Here is a 14,937-nt window from a genome sequence, read left to right on the forward strand (position 1 = left end):
TTTACAACCAAACCATGTTCTAGCCCTTTGGCTGCAGAAAATGTAGTCTGCTGAAAGCAGCATTTGTGAGGAGTGACGCCTGGGCATGCATTTTTAACCCTTTATCCATGCCCTAACTTTTCTCCTCCAGGACCACAGTCCCTGCCAAGCAATGCTTTGCAACTGAAATAAATTTAGGGCATAAGTGCCAACCTAGCAGTTCGAAAGCACGTCAAAGTGCAAGTAGATAAATAGGTACCGCTCTGGCGGGAAGGTAAACAGCGTTTCCGTGCGCTGCTCTGGTTCGCCAGAAGCAGCTTAGTCACGCTGGCCACTTGACCCGGAAGCTGTACGCTGGCTCCCTCGGCCAGTAAAGTGAGATGAGCACCACAACCCCAGAGTCGTCCACGACTGGACCTAATGGTCAGGGGTCCCTTTACCTTTAGTACTTTTAACCTCGTTTGTACAGTTTATTCTCACTGCAGTATTTTGAGCATTTTAGCACATATATTTAGTTAGCTACTCTTTTGCATAACACAGCACTTGTACAGGTTAAAATATTGTGTCAAATCCATTTTACCCAGTGCAGCACAGTTAAAACTGTCAGTGTGCTGCATCATATGAAAAGGGTAACAATTCAGTTATAACTTCGAGTCAAACGATACATTACCCAGGAGAGCCCAACTGCATCACCAAGTGTCTCTTTTTTTTGCTTTTACAAACTGCTGTGGTGGAGGACTCCAATTCTGATTAAGAAGTGGGACAGTCTTCTTCCAGGTGTTTTGTTAATGACCTGAAGAAAAGGGGGAAGGACCAAGATGTTATTTGACAGTTGCCACTTAGTTGGATTCTTACCCATCTATAAAGAAGTGAACTGAAATTTGATAGGACAGTGGGTGTGACTGCTCTGAGACCACAGTTTGAGACCAGCCTAACCTCAGTGGATTTGGAATCAGTATTTAATTACAGACAGTGGGATCTCAAAATATATCCCCAAATGGGGTTTCTCCATCCCATGACTCATATCCCAAACTGTGGAGCCATTCTCAAATACTGGTGGTGCCTTCAGGGAGATTGCAACCATAAAGAAAGACTTATTTGGGTATAAATCACCAGTGTAGCTCATAACATGAGCATGTGGCTAATGCAGCAATTGCCGAATTATAACTGTTGCAGCAGGACTTAAGAATAGCTAAGATTTTCATTCAATGAAATGTTACCTCTCTAATGGCATAAGAGAATGCATAAAAATATAGTAGTTATCAAAATAAGAAGTAATATTTATAATATAGGAAGAACATAAACCTAACTGTGAGTATATTTAATGGGGGGGAGGGTAAAATCCCACAAGGGTAGAAGTGTCCTAGCCTTGCAAAGATTTAACATCTCAGTTGATAACAACTGAGCATGAACAAAGCCCCTTTCATGCTAGGTATTACATGATTTCCAACATTAATAACCTCCCCTCTGGCAAAATAAATGTGATGGAAGTTATTCTCATAATAGGAACAATCAAAACTGGGATAAAAATTGCCTTAAATTTTTTTTTTTTTACTTAGTAGGGTTTAAAAAAAATAAATTAAAAATTGTCCCCAGAGACACCAAATGCATATGTACATCAATGATTCAAAGTGAATTTTAAAAATAAATTCTACCTATTAGTAAACAGTGTTCAAACAGCTTTGGAAAATGAAGAACCCTACCTTAAGAAACAGTCATATTTCGAGAAGGGGTGAGAATATTAAACTGAGGCGCTCAACTATGAGACCACCCCTGCTCAAATCACTGTGAGCTGAATTAAAACAAGATACAACCTATCTCAAGCAGCCTCCCCAACTTTTCTGCTTCATCCCAGTCCTCCCAGCTCCTACCCTGTTCCCCAACAACAACAAAAACCCCAACTTCAATTGGAAGGAGAGAACACGGTAGCAGTTATTGGATAACTTCACCAAAATCAGGAGAGTAGTAATTATGCCTAGAATGTCTTTTCTTTTCCCTGCTAGGAAATCATGGGATGAATTACAGGCTCTATGATTTCCTGGCTGGCAGTTATGCTATACCTTTCATTTGCTGACTCCCCAGTTTTCACTGAAGCCCTCTGCTGGCTGGTACTCTTAGAAGAACATTTACCCTAGGAGAGGTGGGGTAACAGTTGTTGGAAGCACCGTATTTGTAGTCTTTGAATGCTCGGAGAGCTTCCTCAAGGTTTTACAAGCATTTCATTAACACTTCTGGCGCCAGTGCATTTTGGAGTAAGCACAGTGTATCTTTCTCTCTCTAGTAGCATCAAGTTGTGGGAGAAATTAATTGAAGGGCAAGTATAACAATTTTAAGTCAGAGATCCTGCTCCTTTTAATTGTGATTTTCTGAAAGGCTATAAAAGAGAGAGAAATAGATGCATGTTTCCATTGTGTAACTTCTGTCCTGCTGTATCCCTGGGATTTCTAGGATGATTTGATCAAGCACAGATGGCCTCCACAGTATGTGATGTCTGTGGAGGTTATATCTGTGTTCAACCAAATCATCCTAGAAATAACTGTATCACTTCTAGGGCTGGGCGATATATCGTCCAAAACCAGTTTGAAGTTCACATCGTGATAAGCTTCATAATATTTGACCTGGCAATATATTATGCACCACAATGCATGTGATGGTTAGGTGATACCTGGTTTTCCACATCGCACTACATCACCAGCTGAACGTTGTAATCTACCATAATGTCTGAAATAAGGATTGAACTATGCAGAGGCGAACAAGCTAATGTCCTGGCAACTGCTACTGCTTAGGGGTCTAAAACAGATAAATGACGATATTATCAATCACCACACAATTTCATCAGCAGGCAAGCCAAAATGCACCCAACAGGACTTTTGGTTTGGGGCTTGGCTACCAAATGGTGGTATTCAGGACAATCCAAAGTATGGCAATGAGTCATAGTGAATTCAAATAATCTGGGCCTGCAGCAAGGGTGTCACTTTCAGAGGTTGCCCTGTGTTTCTCATAATGTGTAGTTCTGCTCTAATTTGGAATTAATGTAAGCCATTTACTGAAGCACAAATATTTCCATTGATGCAGATAGCCAAGCATGCAAATAAGCTAAACTAGAGTAGTTGGTTTTTATGTCTACTTAGTTTCAAATAGATCCCATCTCTTGCGGGGGCGCAATTAGTGCCAGCACCATCTGTTAAGAGTTTGGGTGTAATCTTCGACACCTCCCTTTCCATGGAGGCGCAGATTGCAGCTATAACAAAGGCGGCATTTTTTCATCTCCGCCAAGCTAAACAGTTGGCTCCTTACCTCTCTCGCCCTGACCTAGCCACTGTGATCCACGCGACGGTCACCTCCAGACTGGATTATTGTAACTCATTCTACGTGGGGCTGCCCTTGAGACTGACCCAGAAACTCCAGCGGGTGCAGAATGCCGTGGCGAGACTCCTTACGGGGTCCTCACTGTGAGATCACATTCACCCGGTGCTATACCAGCTGCACTGGCTCCCGGTGGAGTACAGGATCAGGTTTAAGGTGCTGGTTTTAACCTTTAAAGCCCTATCCGGCCTAGGACCCTCATACCTATAGGACCGCCTCTCCTGGTATGTCCCACAGAGAAACTTACGGTCTTCAAATAAAAACATCTTGAAGGTCCCAGGCCACAGAGAAGTTAGGCTGGCCTCAACTAGAGCCAGGGCTTTTTCGGCTGTGGCTCCGATCTGGTGGAACGCTCTGTCCCAAGAGACTAGGGCCCTGCGTGACTTGACATCTTTCCGCAGGGCCTGCAAGACAGAGCTGTTCCACCAGGCCTTTGGCCAGGGCACAGCCTGACTCCCTCCTTTGGCAATCTTTGCGGAGCTCTGGCCCAATGGTTGCCATTGGTTTGATTTGAATTAATTTTATAATGAATGATTTTAGAGTGTTGTGTTGTGTTGTACTGTTGTACTGTCTTATTGTTGTTAGCCACCCTGAGCCTGGCTTCGGCTGGGGAGGGCGGAATATAAATAAAAATTATTATTATTATTATTATCAACATCACTGGTTTGTATGCCATAGTCCAAGAGCAAGGGAGGTGTTCTACATTTGTTTCAAAAACATATATGTCTGAGTGAGATTCAGCTGCTGTCTGGATTTATTCAGGTTCACACCTCTACAAGGTGTCAGTTCAAGGAAGCAGTGAATCACTACTGAGATTAAATATGCTTTTCATGTCAGTTCCATTAAAAATATCTGCATTTGTCTTGAGTGTTTGGGATACGCAAATGGATGTGAAAGTCTTATCTGGTTCACACTCTTGATTATTGTTCTATTGTCTACATCATATCAAGATTTCCTTACACAGCCCATCCCAAGAACAGTCTGCTAGGATCTTTGGAATAAGGATTATTAGGAGGAACTAGGAATATTAGTTAGTACCATCATTTGGAATGCAAAGTTCACAATCCTATCTAAATGCACCCTGAACTGGGAAATGTTAGATCTGTTGTAATAATTGCCTGGGTCATCTTTTCAAGATTATATATTTCATCTTTAAACTCATTGGCAACTAATTAGATATATTAAAAGCCAATAATTGAGAGGCTAAGTTTATTTTTGTAAGTTACTTTTGGCTGCCATTTACTGGCAGAGAAAATGATTTGATTTTGTATCTTTCTCTTGTTTCCCTTCAAGGTAAACTATCTCTTGAAGAGTTTATTAAAGGTGCCAAGAGTGATCCCTCTATCGTGCGGTTGTTACAATGTGATCCAAGCAGTGCAAGTCAGTTCTAATTAAACTCTGGACAGTTTGCAAAGAAAATTACTGGCTTGTTCAAGCTTTACACGTAAATGGATGCCTTCTCAACCATTCCTCAGTGGCTAGTGGATGAGATTCCACTGCCAGATTGTTTGTGTATCCAAGTGAAAAAGAGCCTCACTCCTCTCACCAACATTGATGCAAATTACTCCTTCCACTATCCCGTCCTTTGTTTCTTCCCCTTATGAGTCACTCTACACATCTAACATAATTGAAGGGTATGTTTACAATGGCAGGTTAAAGAGGGGTTTATTGCACATCACTTGGTTAATATGAACAGATGACTTTCTAGTTAGCGCCTAAGAAAGAGATGCCATGTGTTCCTTTTGACCAACACAAATGGCAGGCATTTTAATTTGCTTCCCAGAAAATGGATATAAAATGTGGAATAAATTGAATAGAATTTTCTTAAAGAGCATGATACCAGTTTCCTGCTACTTAATGGTCTTTCCATTCATATATATATATATATATATATATATATATATATATGGTGAAGTAATTTTTTTAATATTTAGGTCATATTTAATATATTAAGTAGAATCCATGCTTCATTTCTTCTAGTTGTCTGTGATTATTCAAATCTTTTTTTAAAAAAGTGATATTTATGCATAGCAAGGTTGCCATTAAGGCACTGCATGACTAGCTGTTTGTGGATAATAACACTGTTTAATTACCAATTGCAACACTTTGTTCATTTTTACTGTTGATTGTTCAAGCGTTTTACTGTGTTAATGAAATTTAAAAGGAATATTTTTCCTTATGTGTTTATCAGTGAAGTGCCACTTTACTGTGGCTGCAGCGTTTTTAAAATGGCATTTGAGTGAAGTGAGGTGATTTGACACACACTTGCTATGGCCGTCCTACCTTGTTGCGGTCCATCTCTGTTAATAGTCTTGTGCATTCCAGTGTTATTTAATATCTGCCTAATGCCAAGAAATGTTAATTGAAATAAAGACTTGATTTTCTTGTCTCTCTGTGTCATACTTCAATGTTTCAGGATTGTGCATGGCAAGGTTTCTCTGAAAAGCAATAAAAGGGCCAGTTGTGAGGAGCTAAATGCTTGGTTTAAAATATCGTTCTCCCAGTTTAGGGAAAGTGTGGGGGGATAGCCATAGTGCTCAACAGAGACCTACATTTTAAAGCCACAATATTAAAAGGCAAAAAAAGGCAGATTCATTTTTGCCAAGGGATCACTAGATGGAAAAAACAAACTGACAATTGGTTCTGTATATGCTCCAAACTCAAAACAGATAGACTTCAATTCCTTATCTGAAGGGAAGCAATTCTAGGAGGCAACCTCAACTTAGATGGGAGAGGCATCTCCCTGGGAGACATCCACTACACATCCCCATGGGCAACATTCCTCTGAGAAACCTCCCCATCAAAAAACCCTATAGACTACTAAAAATGCTTTTAAAAATAGAAGACCTATATGATATATGAGATCAAAGAACCCAGGCAACACCAGCCACACATTCCAATCTGGGCACCATGGCACAATGTCCAGACTGGATAGCATTTTGCTCACACCAGGTCTGATCCCCCTGGTTGAAGCAACAAACATCACTAACTCACAGACCATGTCACAGTAGAAGCTGCCCTCAAAATAGGGGAGGAAATACAAACCACCCCATCATGGTTCTTTAGCCCCATACTGCTCACAAATCAAGTAACAAGAGAGAGTCTCAAAGACCCTCCAAAACAATGGTGTAGCCAGCATAACAACCCCCCCCCCTGGGATGCAGTGAAGGCAGTTGCCAGAGGAGCCTGTATAAAAGAAAAGGCATCCCTTAAAAAACAAACAAACCTCCTGAATAATTAGCAATAATTAGAACAGGGTATCACGGCCCTCTCAACATGCTACAAACAAACAGGAGCCAAAAAAAAAACCTCATTAAACTCATAGAACAGGAAAGAAGGGAGATTGACTCATTAGAAATTAATAAAACAATGATCAACATCCTGTACTTGAAACAATGCTTTTACAAATATGGAGGGGGAAACTCCAGACTATTAGCGAACATGTGCAGGGGGGCAAATCACTCCAAGCATGAATACAGTGGTACCTCGGGTTACATACGCTTCAGGTTACAGACTCCGCTAACCCAAAAATATTACCTCAGGTTAAGAACTTTGCTTCAGGATGAGAACAGAAATCATGCAGCAGCAGCGCAGCAGCAGCAGGAGGCCCCATTAGCGAAAGTGGTGCTTCAGGTTAAGAACAGACCTCTGGAACGAATTAAGTTCTTAACCCGAGGTACCACTGTACATTACCATCCTTTTTGGTGATGCAATGTAACATTCTCCTCCAAGAAATAATATCAGGTTTTGCTAGATTCTACTCTAACCTATATACCTCCCACAACCTGACCAAACAGGAAATGAACTGCAGTTAGGGTTAGGACTGACCATCTTAACCCTAACTGCAGAGAAACAAGAATTCCTGGACAGTCCTAATACCACAGAGGAAATGGAGACGGTCCTGAAAAACCTAAAGCCACACAAAGCCTCAGGCACAGATGGCTTTACAACAGAAATCTACAAGAAATTCAAAGAAATCCTGGTGCTCTACATGATCCACATGTTTAACAACATCATAAAGGGGTCCCCATCCCTAAAACTTGCATGTCCTCAGAAACAGTCTCTATCCCAAAGCCATTCAAAGATAGTCTCAAAGTAGAATCATACTACCCAATCTCACTGATAAATCAAGACTATAAAATATTCACATCAATCCTGGCCTACCGTTTTAAATGCTTCCTACACAAACTTAATAACCCCAGACCAGCCTGGCTTTGTCCCCGGTTGCAAATTAGGAAATTAGTGGATTTGCTTGAACACAACAAAACAACCAAATCCCCACTCTTGATCGTGTCCCTGGGCTTCCTTAAAGCCTTTGCTTGTTTGGCATGGAAATACCTATTGGAGGTATTAACCAATATGAAATTTGGCCCCAACTTACAAATCCCTAAACAATTTTACTCTAAAGCGTCAGCAAAAATCAGGATTAACAGAATGGACTCCAATACCATAGCAATCCAAAGAGGCACAAAACAGGAATGTCCACTATCTCCCTAACCCTTGAACCCTTAGCATTCTGACTCTGAGCAGCCCCTGACATCAAGGGAGTGGGAATAAAAGACAAAACCTGATGGTCACAACACCAGACCCCATAAACACAGCAACCACCTTAACCAAAGAACTCAACATCTTCACAACGTTGTTGGGCCTACAAGTGAATTTCGCAAAATCTGAGGCTATGTGTTTCAACACCCTTCACCCGCATATCCCAAAAGAATTCACCGACACCAGAAAGATAAACTGTGCTGCTCCTAATTCAATACCTTGGGGTACAAATAACCAGAAACCTCATCAAACTATACCACTCCCTAGGGCAGGAAATCAACAAAGACTTAAATAAATGGAACAAAACCAACCTCTCAGACAAGATAGCCATGATCAAAATGATAATTTCCCCAAAAGTGACCTGCTTATAACAAACCCAATCTGGATTCTCCCAACCCAACTCTAGGTGGCAGAAAAAACATTTATCTTCTCACACAAAAAGCTATGAATAAGCTCCCTTAGAAGGAGGATGGGGAATTCCCAGTATAGAACTATACTACATCGCCAGCTAAGTGCACCCATTCCTCCAAAACAAACTAAGGAAAATTCCCACAACATTAAACAGGTTCACACAGTCCATGGACGGAAAAAGTAGAGAAAATGTCCCCAAACCCATTCCCACTAATCCCCTCACCCCACCACCCATTAGTCCACCATGAAGCCTGAGCTTCCAAATAAAAACATGGCAAGCCAAAGGCTTACACCGCCTAACAGACTTCTACAAAAATGGCAAACCCTTGCCAATACAAGAAATACAAGACAAACTAGGGGGCATTCTGGCTGATACATCACCAACTATATGCCTTCTTAAATAATACAGCAATAAAAGCAGCAGCCATCAGACCCCCAACCACCTTAGAAAAACTTCTGACACAACAGAGGGACATAGTAAGGGGTTAGCATCAACAATATACAAAATACTACTCCAAGACCCCACAAACCCAATGGTCTAAACTCTGGCCTAAACCAGTGTTTCAAGACAACAATGCACACACATGCTATAAAGAACTCATGAGCCACCTACTCTCAGCTGCTAGAAGTGTCCTAACTAGACATTGGAGGGACCTGTCAAGAATGAACATAGACCACTGGTACCAAACTATATGGGAAACAGCCATACTAGAAAAGCTAACCAATCAATTGAAATTAGCACAGGGACAAGAGGATGCCTTCACCCTGGTGTGGCTTCCTTTTATTACATATACAACAAAGCCCAGCAATACAACAGCATAACTCCCCCGGCAGTATACAGATTGATATGGCTAATTTGACTCAACAACCCCCACCCCCTTACACACAAACAAAATTTGCTGCAACCAACCAAATGCAACCAACCATTTTCTGGGCTCCCCAATTTCCCACAGAGCCAACAAAAAATAAATGAATAGAGAACCTATCCACGCGACGCTGACAGAAAACTCTGTACATACATTATGCAAAAGATGGAAACAGCAATCACATTCTCAGCTGCTGTCAGACACATTTAGTGCAGACAACTGGTCTGCCTATATAGCAGCTTCCATGTGCAGGCACAGACAGAAACTGCTCAGAAGTGGCTCGTGCCAATGAAATTCCCTGTCACAAAATGTGTCTAGAACAATGGAAGTTTCAAACACTGTTTGCATTGTATTTGTTTATAATCTGTTGTAAGCTGTTTGGAGACCGTTTGAGCAAAAAGGGTACACATTTTTAAACAGGCACTAATGTCTAGTTGAAAAAAATCTAACAACATGCCTCTGAGTTGCTGCAAATGTGCAAATAACAGCAAAGGGGTTAAAAGGAAAAACAAAGCTGCTAGTAATGCCAGTGAACTAGGAAGAATGGATGGCGGCTAACAGATTGAGGTTGAATCCTGACAAGACAGAAGTACTGTTTTTGGGGGACAGGGAGCGGGTTGGTGTGGGGGATTCCCTGGTCTTGAATGGGGTAACTGTGCCCCTGAAGGACCAGGTGCGCAGCCTGGGAGTCATTTTGGACTCACAGCTGTCCATGGAGGCGCAGATTAACTCTGTGTCCAGGGCAGCTGTCTACCAGGCTAAGACCCTACCTGCCCGCGAACTGTCTCGCCAGAGTGGTTCATGCTCTAGTTATCTCATGCTTGGACTACTGCAACGCGCTCTACGTGGGGCTACCTTTGAAGGTGACCCGGAAACTGCAATTAATCCAGAATGCGGCAGCTAGACTGGTGACTGGGAGTGGCCGCCGGGACCACATAACACCGGTTCTGAGAGATCTGCATTGGCTCCCAGTACGTTTCCGAGCACGATTCAAAGTGTTGGTGCTGACCTTTAAAGCCCTAAACGGCCTCGGTCCTGTATACCTGAAGGAGCGTCTCCACCCCCATCGTTCAGCCCGGACACTGAGATCCAGCGCCGAGGGCCTTCTGGCGGTTCCCTCATTGCGAGAAGTGAGGCTACAGGGAACCAGACAGAGGGCCTTCTCGGTAGTGGCGCCCGCCCTGTGGAACGCCCTCCCATCAGATGTCAAAGAGATAAATAATTACCTGACATTCAGAAGACATCTTAAGGCAGCCCTGTTCAGGGAAGTTTTTAATATGTAACGCTGTACTGTTTTTAACACTGATTGGGAGCCGCCCAGAGTGGCTGGGGAAACTCAGCCAGATGGGCGGGGTATAAATAAATTATTATTATTATTATTATTATTATTATTATTATTATTATTATTATTATTATTATTATTATTATTAGAACTAGGAAGACTTATTTGTTGTTTTGCCTCATCTCCCACACAGTGCAGTTGGAAATCCAAGAGATGCAACCACTGAAGTTGTATGAACAAAACTCACCACAATAAAATCTCTGCATAAATCAATACAATTTCCCACAGGCAGAAGAGATGACAGATTTTGTAGGTAACTTCGTAGTACTCTCCTCCATCCTTCATATTCCAAGGTCAACCTATTCTCTCTATTCTTGGGAGTGATGCTGAGGGCAGGAATCAGCTAGATAGTCCTGCTAGTGGAAGCCCACACAAAGACTTAGGCTGGGGCAATGGGACTTCCCATTCGGTACCCGACCCCAATTTCCTCAGGGGGTAGGGAGACTTCCCAGAACAGGGGGAAGAGAAGGGCTTGTTCCATCTGGCAAGCTGAAAACTTGTGCAGATGGAACAATTGACATAGTGCTCCCTGTGCAAATATTGGCATTGAACAGGAGGACCACCTGCGGGCAAATGTTTTTGGTTGATATAAAAGCTACTGTTCATAAGAAAAGATGTCGGAAATACATGGGAGATGCAGCATACTGTATATTTAGATGAAACTGCTCACCTGGCTGTACTCTGAGCATACATAATTGGATAAATGTCTCGGCCAGGAAGCATAAATAGGCCATGGTCCCAACATTATATACCATGGAAAACTAATGAGATGTGTGGACATACAGTTTGTTCAGGGTTAGGGTTTTTCACTAGGATTATTCTTACTAGCGTCGCACCAGTCGTTTATCAAATTGTGGGCTATTCATCCCAGCACAGGGTCCTGTTCTAGCTAGCAGGATCAGTAGTCAGGGTTGATGGGAACTGCAGTCCAAAAACAGGTGGAGACCCAAGTTTGGGAAATGCTGTTTTAGCCTGCTGTTTTCCCCAAATAGTGGGCTATGTAGGAAAGTAAGCTTGTTTTAGGAAAATGGTGGGCACCACTGAATAAACTACTACAAATCAGGTCTTTAGAGTCTGATTTACTCATTCATGTCCAGATGGCTGCAGTATTGTGTGATGTGTGTGTGTTTGTGTGTGAAAGAGAGAATGAATGAATCAGCCATCTTAGAACAAAAGCAACAGAAAGAATCTTCATTTTGCCTCAAGTACAATGTTTTACAACTGAGCTGGGTCACACATTCATCATCCCTGAGTCACCAAGTGTGAACCAGCCTACAGTCATAGATAAACAGATAATATTACCATATAACGGCCCAGAAGGCACAGCGTGTTTGGGAACAACCAGAACATACTAAGTAATTAGGACTGTCTGCCCAAAGAGAAGGCTCACCCATAAGTGCCCTGGTACTTTTTAGCATACAGGGTCTTGATTACAGAAGCTTTGCCAGTTAAAATAGCAAAAGCTTGTAGCTTCCTCTGGCCGCATCCAACAAAGTCAGCCCACAGCCTGATGCTATATTTTGTATGCATTTGCCTCAGCATTTAATCACTTGCTGTGCCACTTTCTAGAACAGATCCTAGAGGCAGGCTGTGCTCCCAACTCCCATCCTGCAGAGTCTGTCCAGTAAGATACCATGGTCAACCATATCTAAATCTTCAGAGAGAACTAGGAAAATCAATAGAGTCACAGTCTTTCTTCCACATAAGGTCCTCAGTTAGGACCTGTTTCTGTCACAAACCCAAGCCTGAAACCAGAATGGAATGAGACTAGATAATCCATTTCCTCCAAGAAACCAAGCTTTATGAGGAATGATTGAAGGAGCTTGATATGTTTAGCCTGGAAAAGAGGAGACTGACAGGAGATATGATAGCCATCTTCACATATCTCAAGGGCTGTCCTATGGAAGAGGGAATAAGTTTGTTTTCCCCTGCTCTGGAGGGTAGGACTCAAAGTTACAAGAAATGAGATTCCAACAAAACAGCAGGAAAGGCTTTCTAACAGTAAGAGCTGTTTGACAATGGAATGGTCTCTTGGGAGGCTGTGGAATCTCTTTCCTTGGAGGTTTTAAGCAGAGGTTGGATGGCCATCTGTCAAGGATGCTTTAGTTGAGATTCCTGCATTGCAAGGGGTTGGAGTAGATGACCCTTGGGGTCCCTTCCAACTCTACAATCCTATGATTCTAAGGGGTTATTTGCAACTTAGTGGTAGATGTCATGCACCTCTGGGTCCACAGTCTCTTTAAAGGCTACAGACTTTGGGCACACACACACACCCCATGACGTAAGGAGAGTCAACCCCGTACCCTCTGCAACATCAACTAGTGTCAGATTATAGCCAATATTGTGAAATCCATTAAATTAAATTAAGTGCATATCATACAAAATCTACCAATGCTAACATTGCAAATAGGCCTATAAAAGTTACCGGCTTACTAAAATGTTATCTAGATTTACTGCCAATGCAGTAAATTATAATCATATATGAACTGTGATGCTTTGGTCAGAGGTAGAGTTAGGGCAGCACAACAGGTTCCCAAGCCAAGGGACACGCTGCAGGGCATCACAACTATGACATAGTGCATATGCAGAACAGAAGGCGAGAGGCAGGGGGCCCTGAATTTTGGCCTTGCACAGGGTGCCGCTAAAATTTGAAATGCACCTGCATTGGTGGCCTTACATCTCTTTAATTAACAAAATCTTCCAAGCTCAGCAATACTTATTTGCCTTAGACCACCAGGCAAGTTTCTCTCTGCAGATCTGTCCTATGCAATGCTGCATGGTTCACTAATAGAATATTTGTTTTGTACATGATATTACTAAGAATAAGATGACTGGTTGAGGTAGCCAAGTCCAGGAGCCCAAAATAGTGTGACCATTAACACATCACCCAAAAAAGGGAAATACAATACAAAAAAGGGGGGCAAAGGTGGATTCAGATTTGCATATGCTGATGTTTGTGCATAGCAGCAAATTGAAGGAGAAATACTCTAATTAAAACAGAAATATAATTCACTGCATACTGGGCAAGACAGTGATCAGCTGATCTGTAAATCTACTCGGCCTGGTGTTTAGGTGCTAACTGTTGATGTGCAACTTCTAGGCCCCTATTCCTCACTGTTTTTATAGTTCCTTAAGACTTGGCCTGGACAGCTCTTCAAGCAGAGGAGCTTTTCAAATAGAGAATTATCCCCTATAAAATAGGACACAAGGACAACCTGACCATTGTAGTCTATGCATCAATAACCTCAACTGGATTACTGCAATGTGTTCTTTGTTGGGCTGTCCTTGGGTCTGGTCCAGAGCTTTAGCTAGTGCAGAACACTGCAACTAGACCGGTGATGGTAACAGATTGCCTCCAACACATTACATCAGTGTTAAAAGACCTTCCCATCTGCTACCAGACTAGGTTCAAAGTTTTTGTACTAGTCCAGAATATCTTAAGCCCTGAATACCTTAAGGAACACCTTACTCGTATGCCCCAGATCAATCCCTGAATTAGGGAGAGGACTGTGAGTGGTCCCTCAAGACCAGAAACACAAGTGCCTTCAGTGCAGTGGGTGCAACTCTATGGAACTTATGGGTCAACGATGCAAAAAGCTCCATGAATGATTCAGCACAGGAGCCCTGTATGTGTTCATCCATGCCCAAATGCCTGGATACTATGGATTTTAAAATATTCATTGTACGCATCTATAAAATACACAATGCATAATGTATCATTTAGATGGTTTTTTCCTGAACTCTTCCAACCAAAAGCTCATTCAGTAGCCACCTTTGCTCATCATGCTACAATAGGTCTTCTGCAGGGCAACATTTGAGGCCAGATACAAGTGAAAAGGACACATATAATCCTGGCTCCAATATAGGTCTGGGAATGGAGAGATTTCATGTTCTAAGATCAGACCAAAGGTCCTTCTAGTCCGTAACAAATTGTGGTAACCAGACTGCTATTCAACTTGAAATACACATCTTAACGTAGTGCCAGCTAGCATCCTTTTATAAGAGTAAGATATATATTATCTGGTTGAAATGTATATATTTAAATACTCTTGTTCCATGTACCCTAGCCAAATACTCCAGAATATATACTTAATTCCTTGCTATGTAGCAGCATAGTGTCATTATACATGGTTAAATAATGAATGCTTTTTGCTCCAGTGCTGATTGCATTTCACTGGTCAGTGGGCTGTATAGTGCTTGCTCAGAGCTTTACGTTTACTCGGGGCCTGTGTAAGCACGCACACATGTACGCCATTTCTAGCCCTGCCAGACAATTCAAACATTGCAACTGGGTCTCTGCTCTTCTTGCTGTTCTTTCACTTTAGTAAACCACTAACTTTAACCACCTCTTCACAGTGCCTTCAGTAAGAAGTGACTTTTTTGTTTTTTGTTTTTGCAAATGTGAACAAATAGCACATAGTCTTCTTC

At 42.0% G+C, this 14,937-nt stretch overlaps 1 protein-coding gene and 1 long non-coding RNA gene across 2 annotated transcripts in view; one reads left to right on the plus strand and one right to left on the minus strand.

Moving 5' to 3' along the window:
* HPCAL1 (hippocalcin like 1) overlaps positions 1-5,192 on the plus strand; it is a 76,139-nt gene extending 70,947 nt beyond the window's left edge. Inside the window, exon 4 of the mRNA XM_081189262.1 lies at positions 4,639-5,192. Coding sequence (XP_081045388.1) covers positions 4,639-4,736 — 98 coding nt within the window. The 3' untranslated portion in view covers positions 4,737-5,192. The remainder of the gene's footprint in view (positions 1-4,638) is intronic.
* LOC308584476 overlaps positions 1-14,937 on the minus strand; it is a 28,389-nt gene that overhangs the window by 5,756 nt on the left and 7,696 nt on the right. The window contains exon 4 of the long non-coding RNA XR_014006811.1: positions 650-772. This is a non-coding gene — a long non-coding RNA (uncharacterized lncRNA). The remainder of the gene's footprint in view (positions 1-649; positions 773-14,937) is intronic.

This window comes from Podarcis bocagei, assembly GCF_964188305.1.
Source record: "Podarcis bocagei genome assembly, chromosome: 3".
NCBI lineage: Eukaryota > Metazoa > Chordata > Lepidosauria > Squamata > Lacertidae > Podarcis > Podarcis bocagei.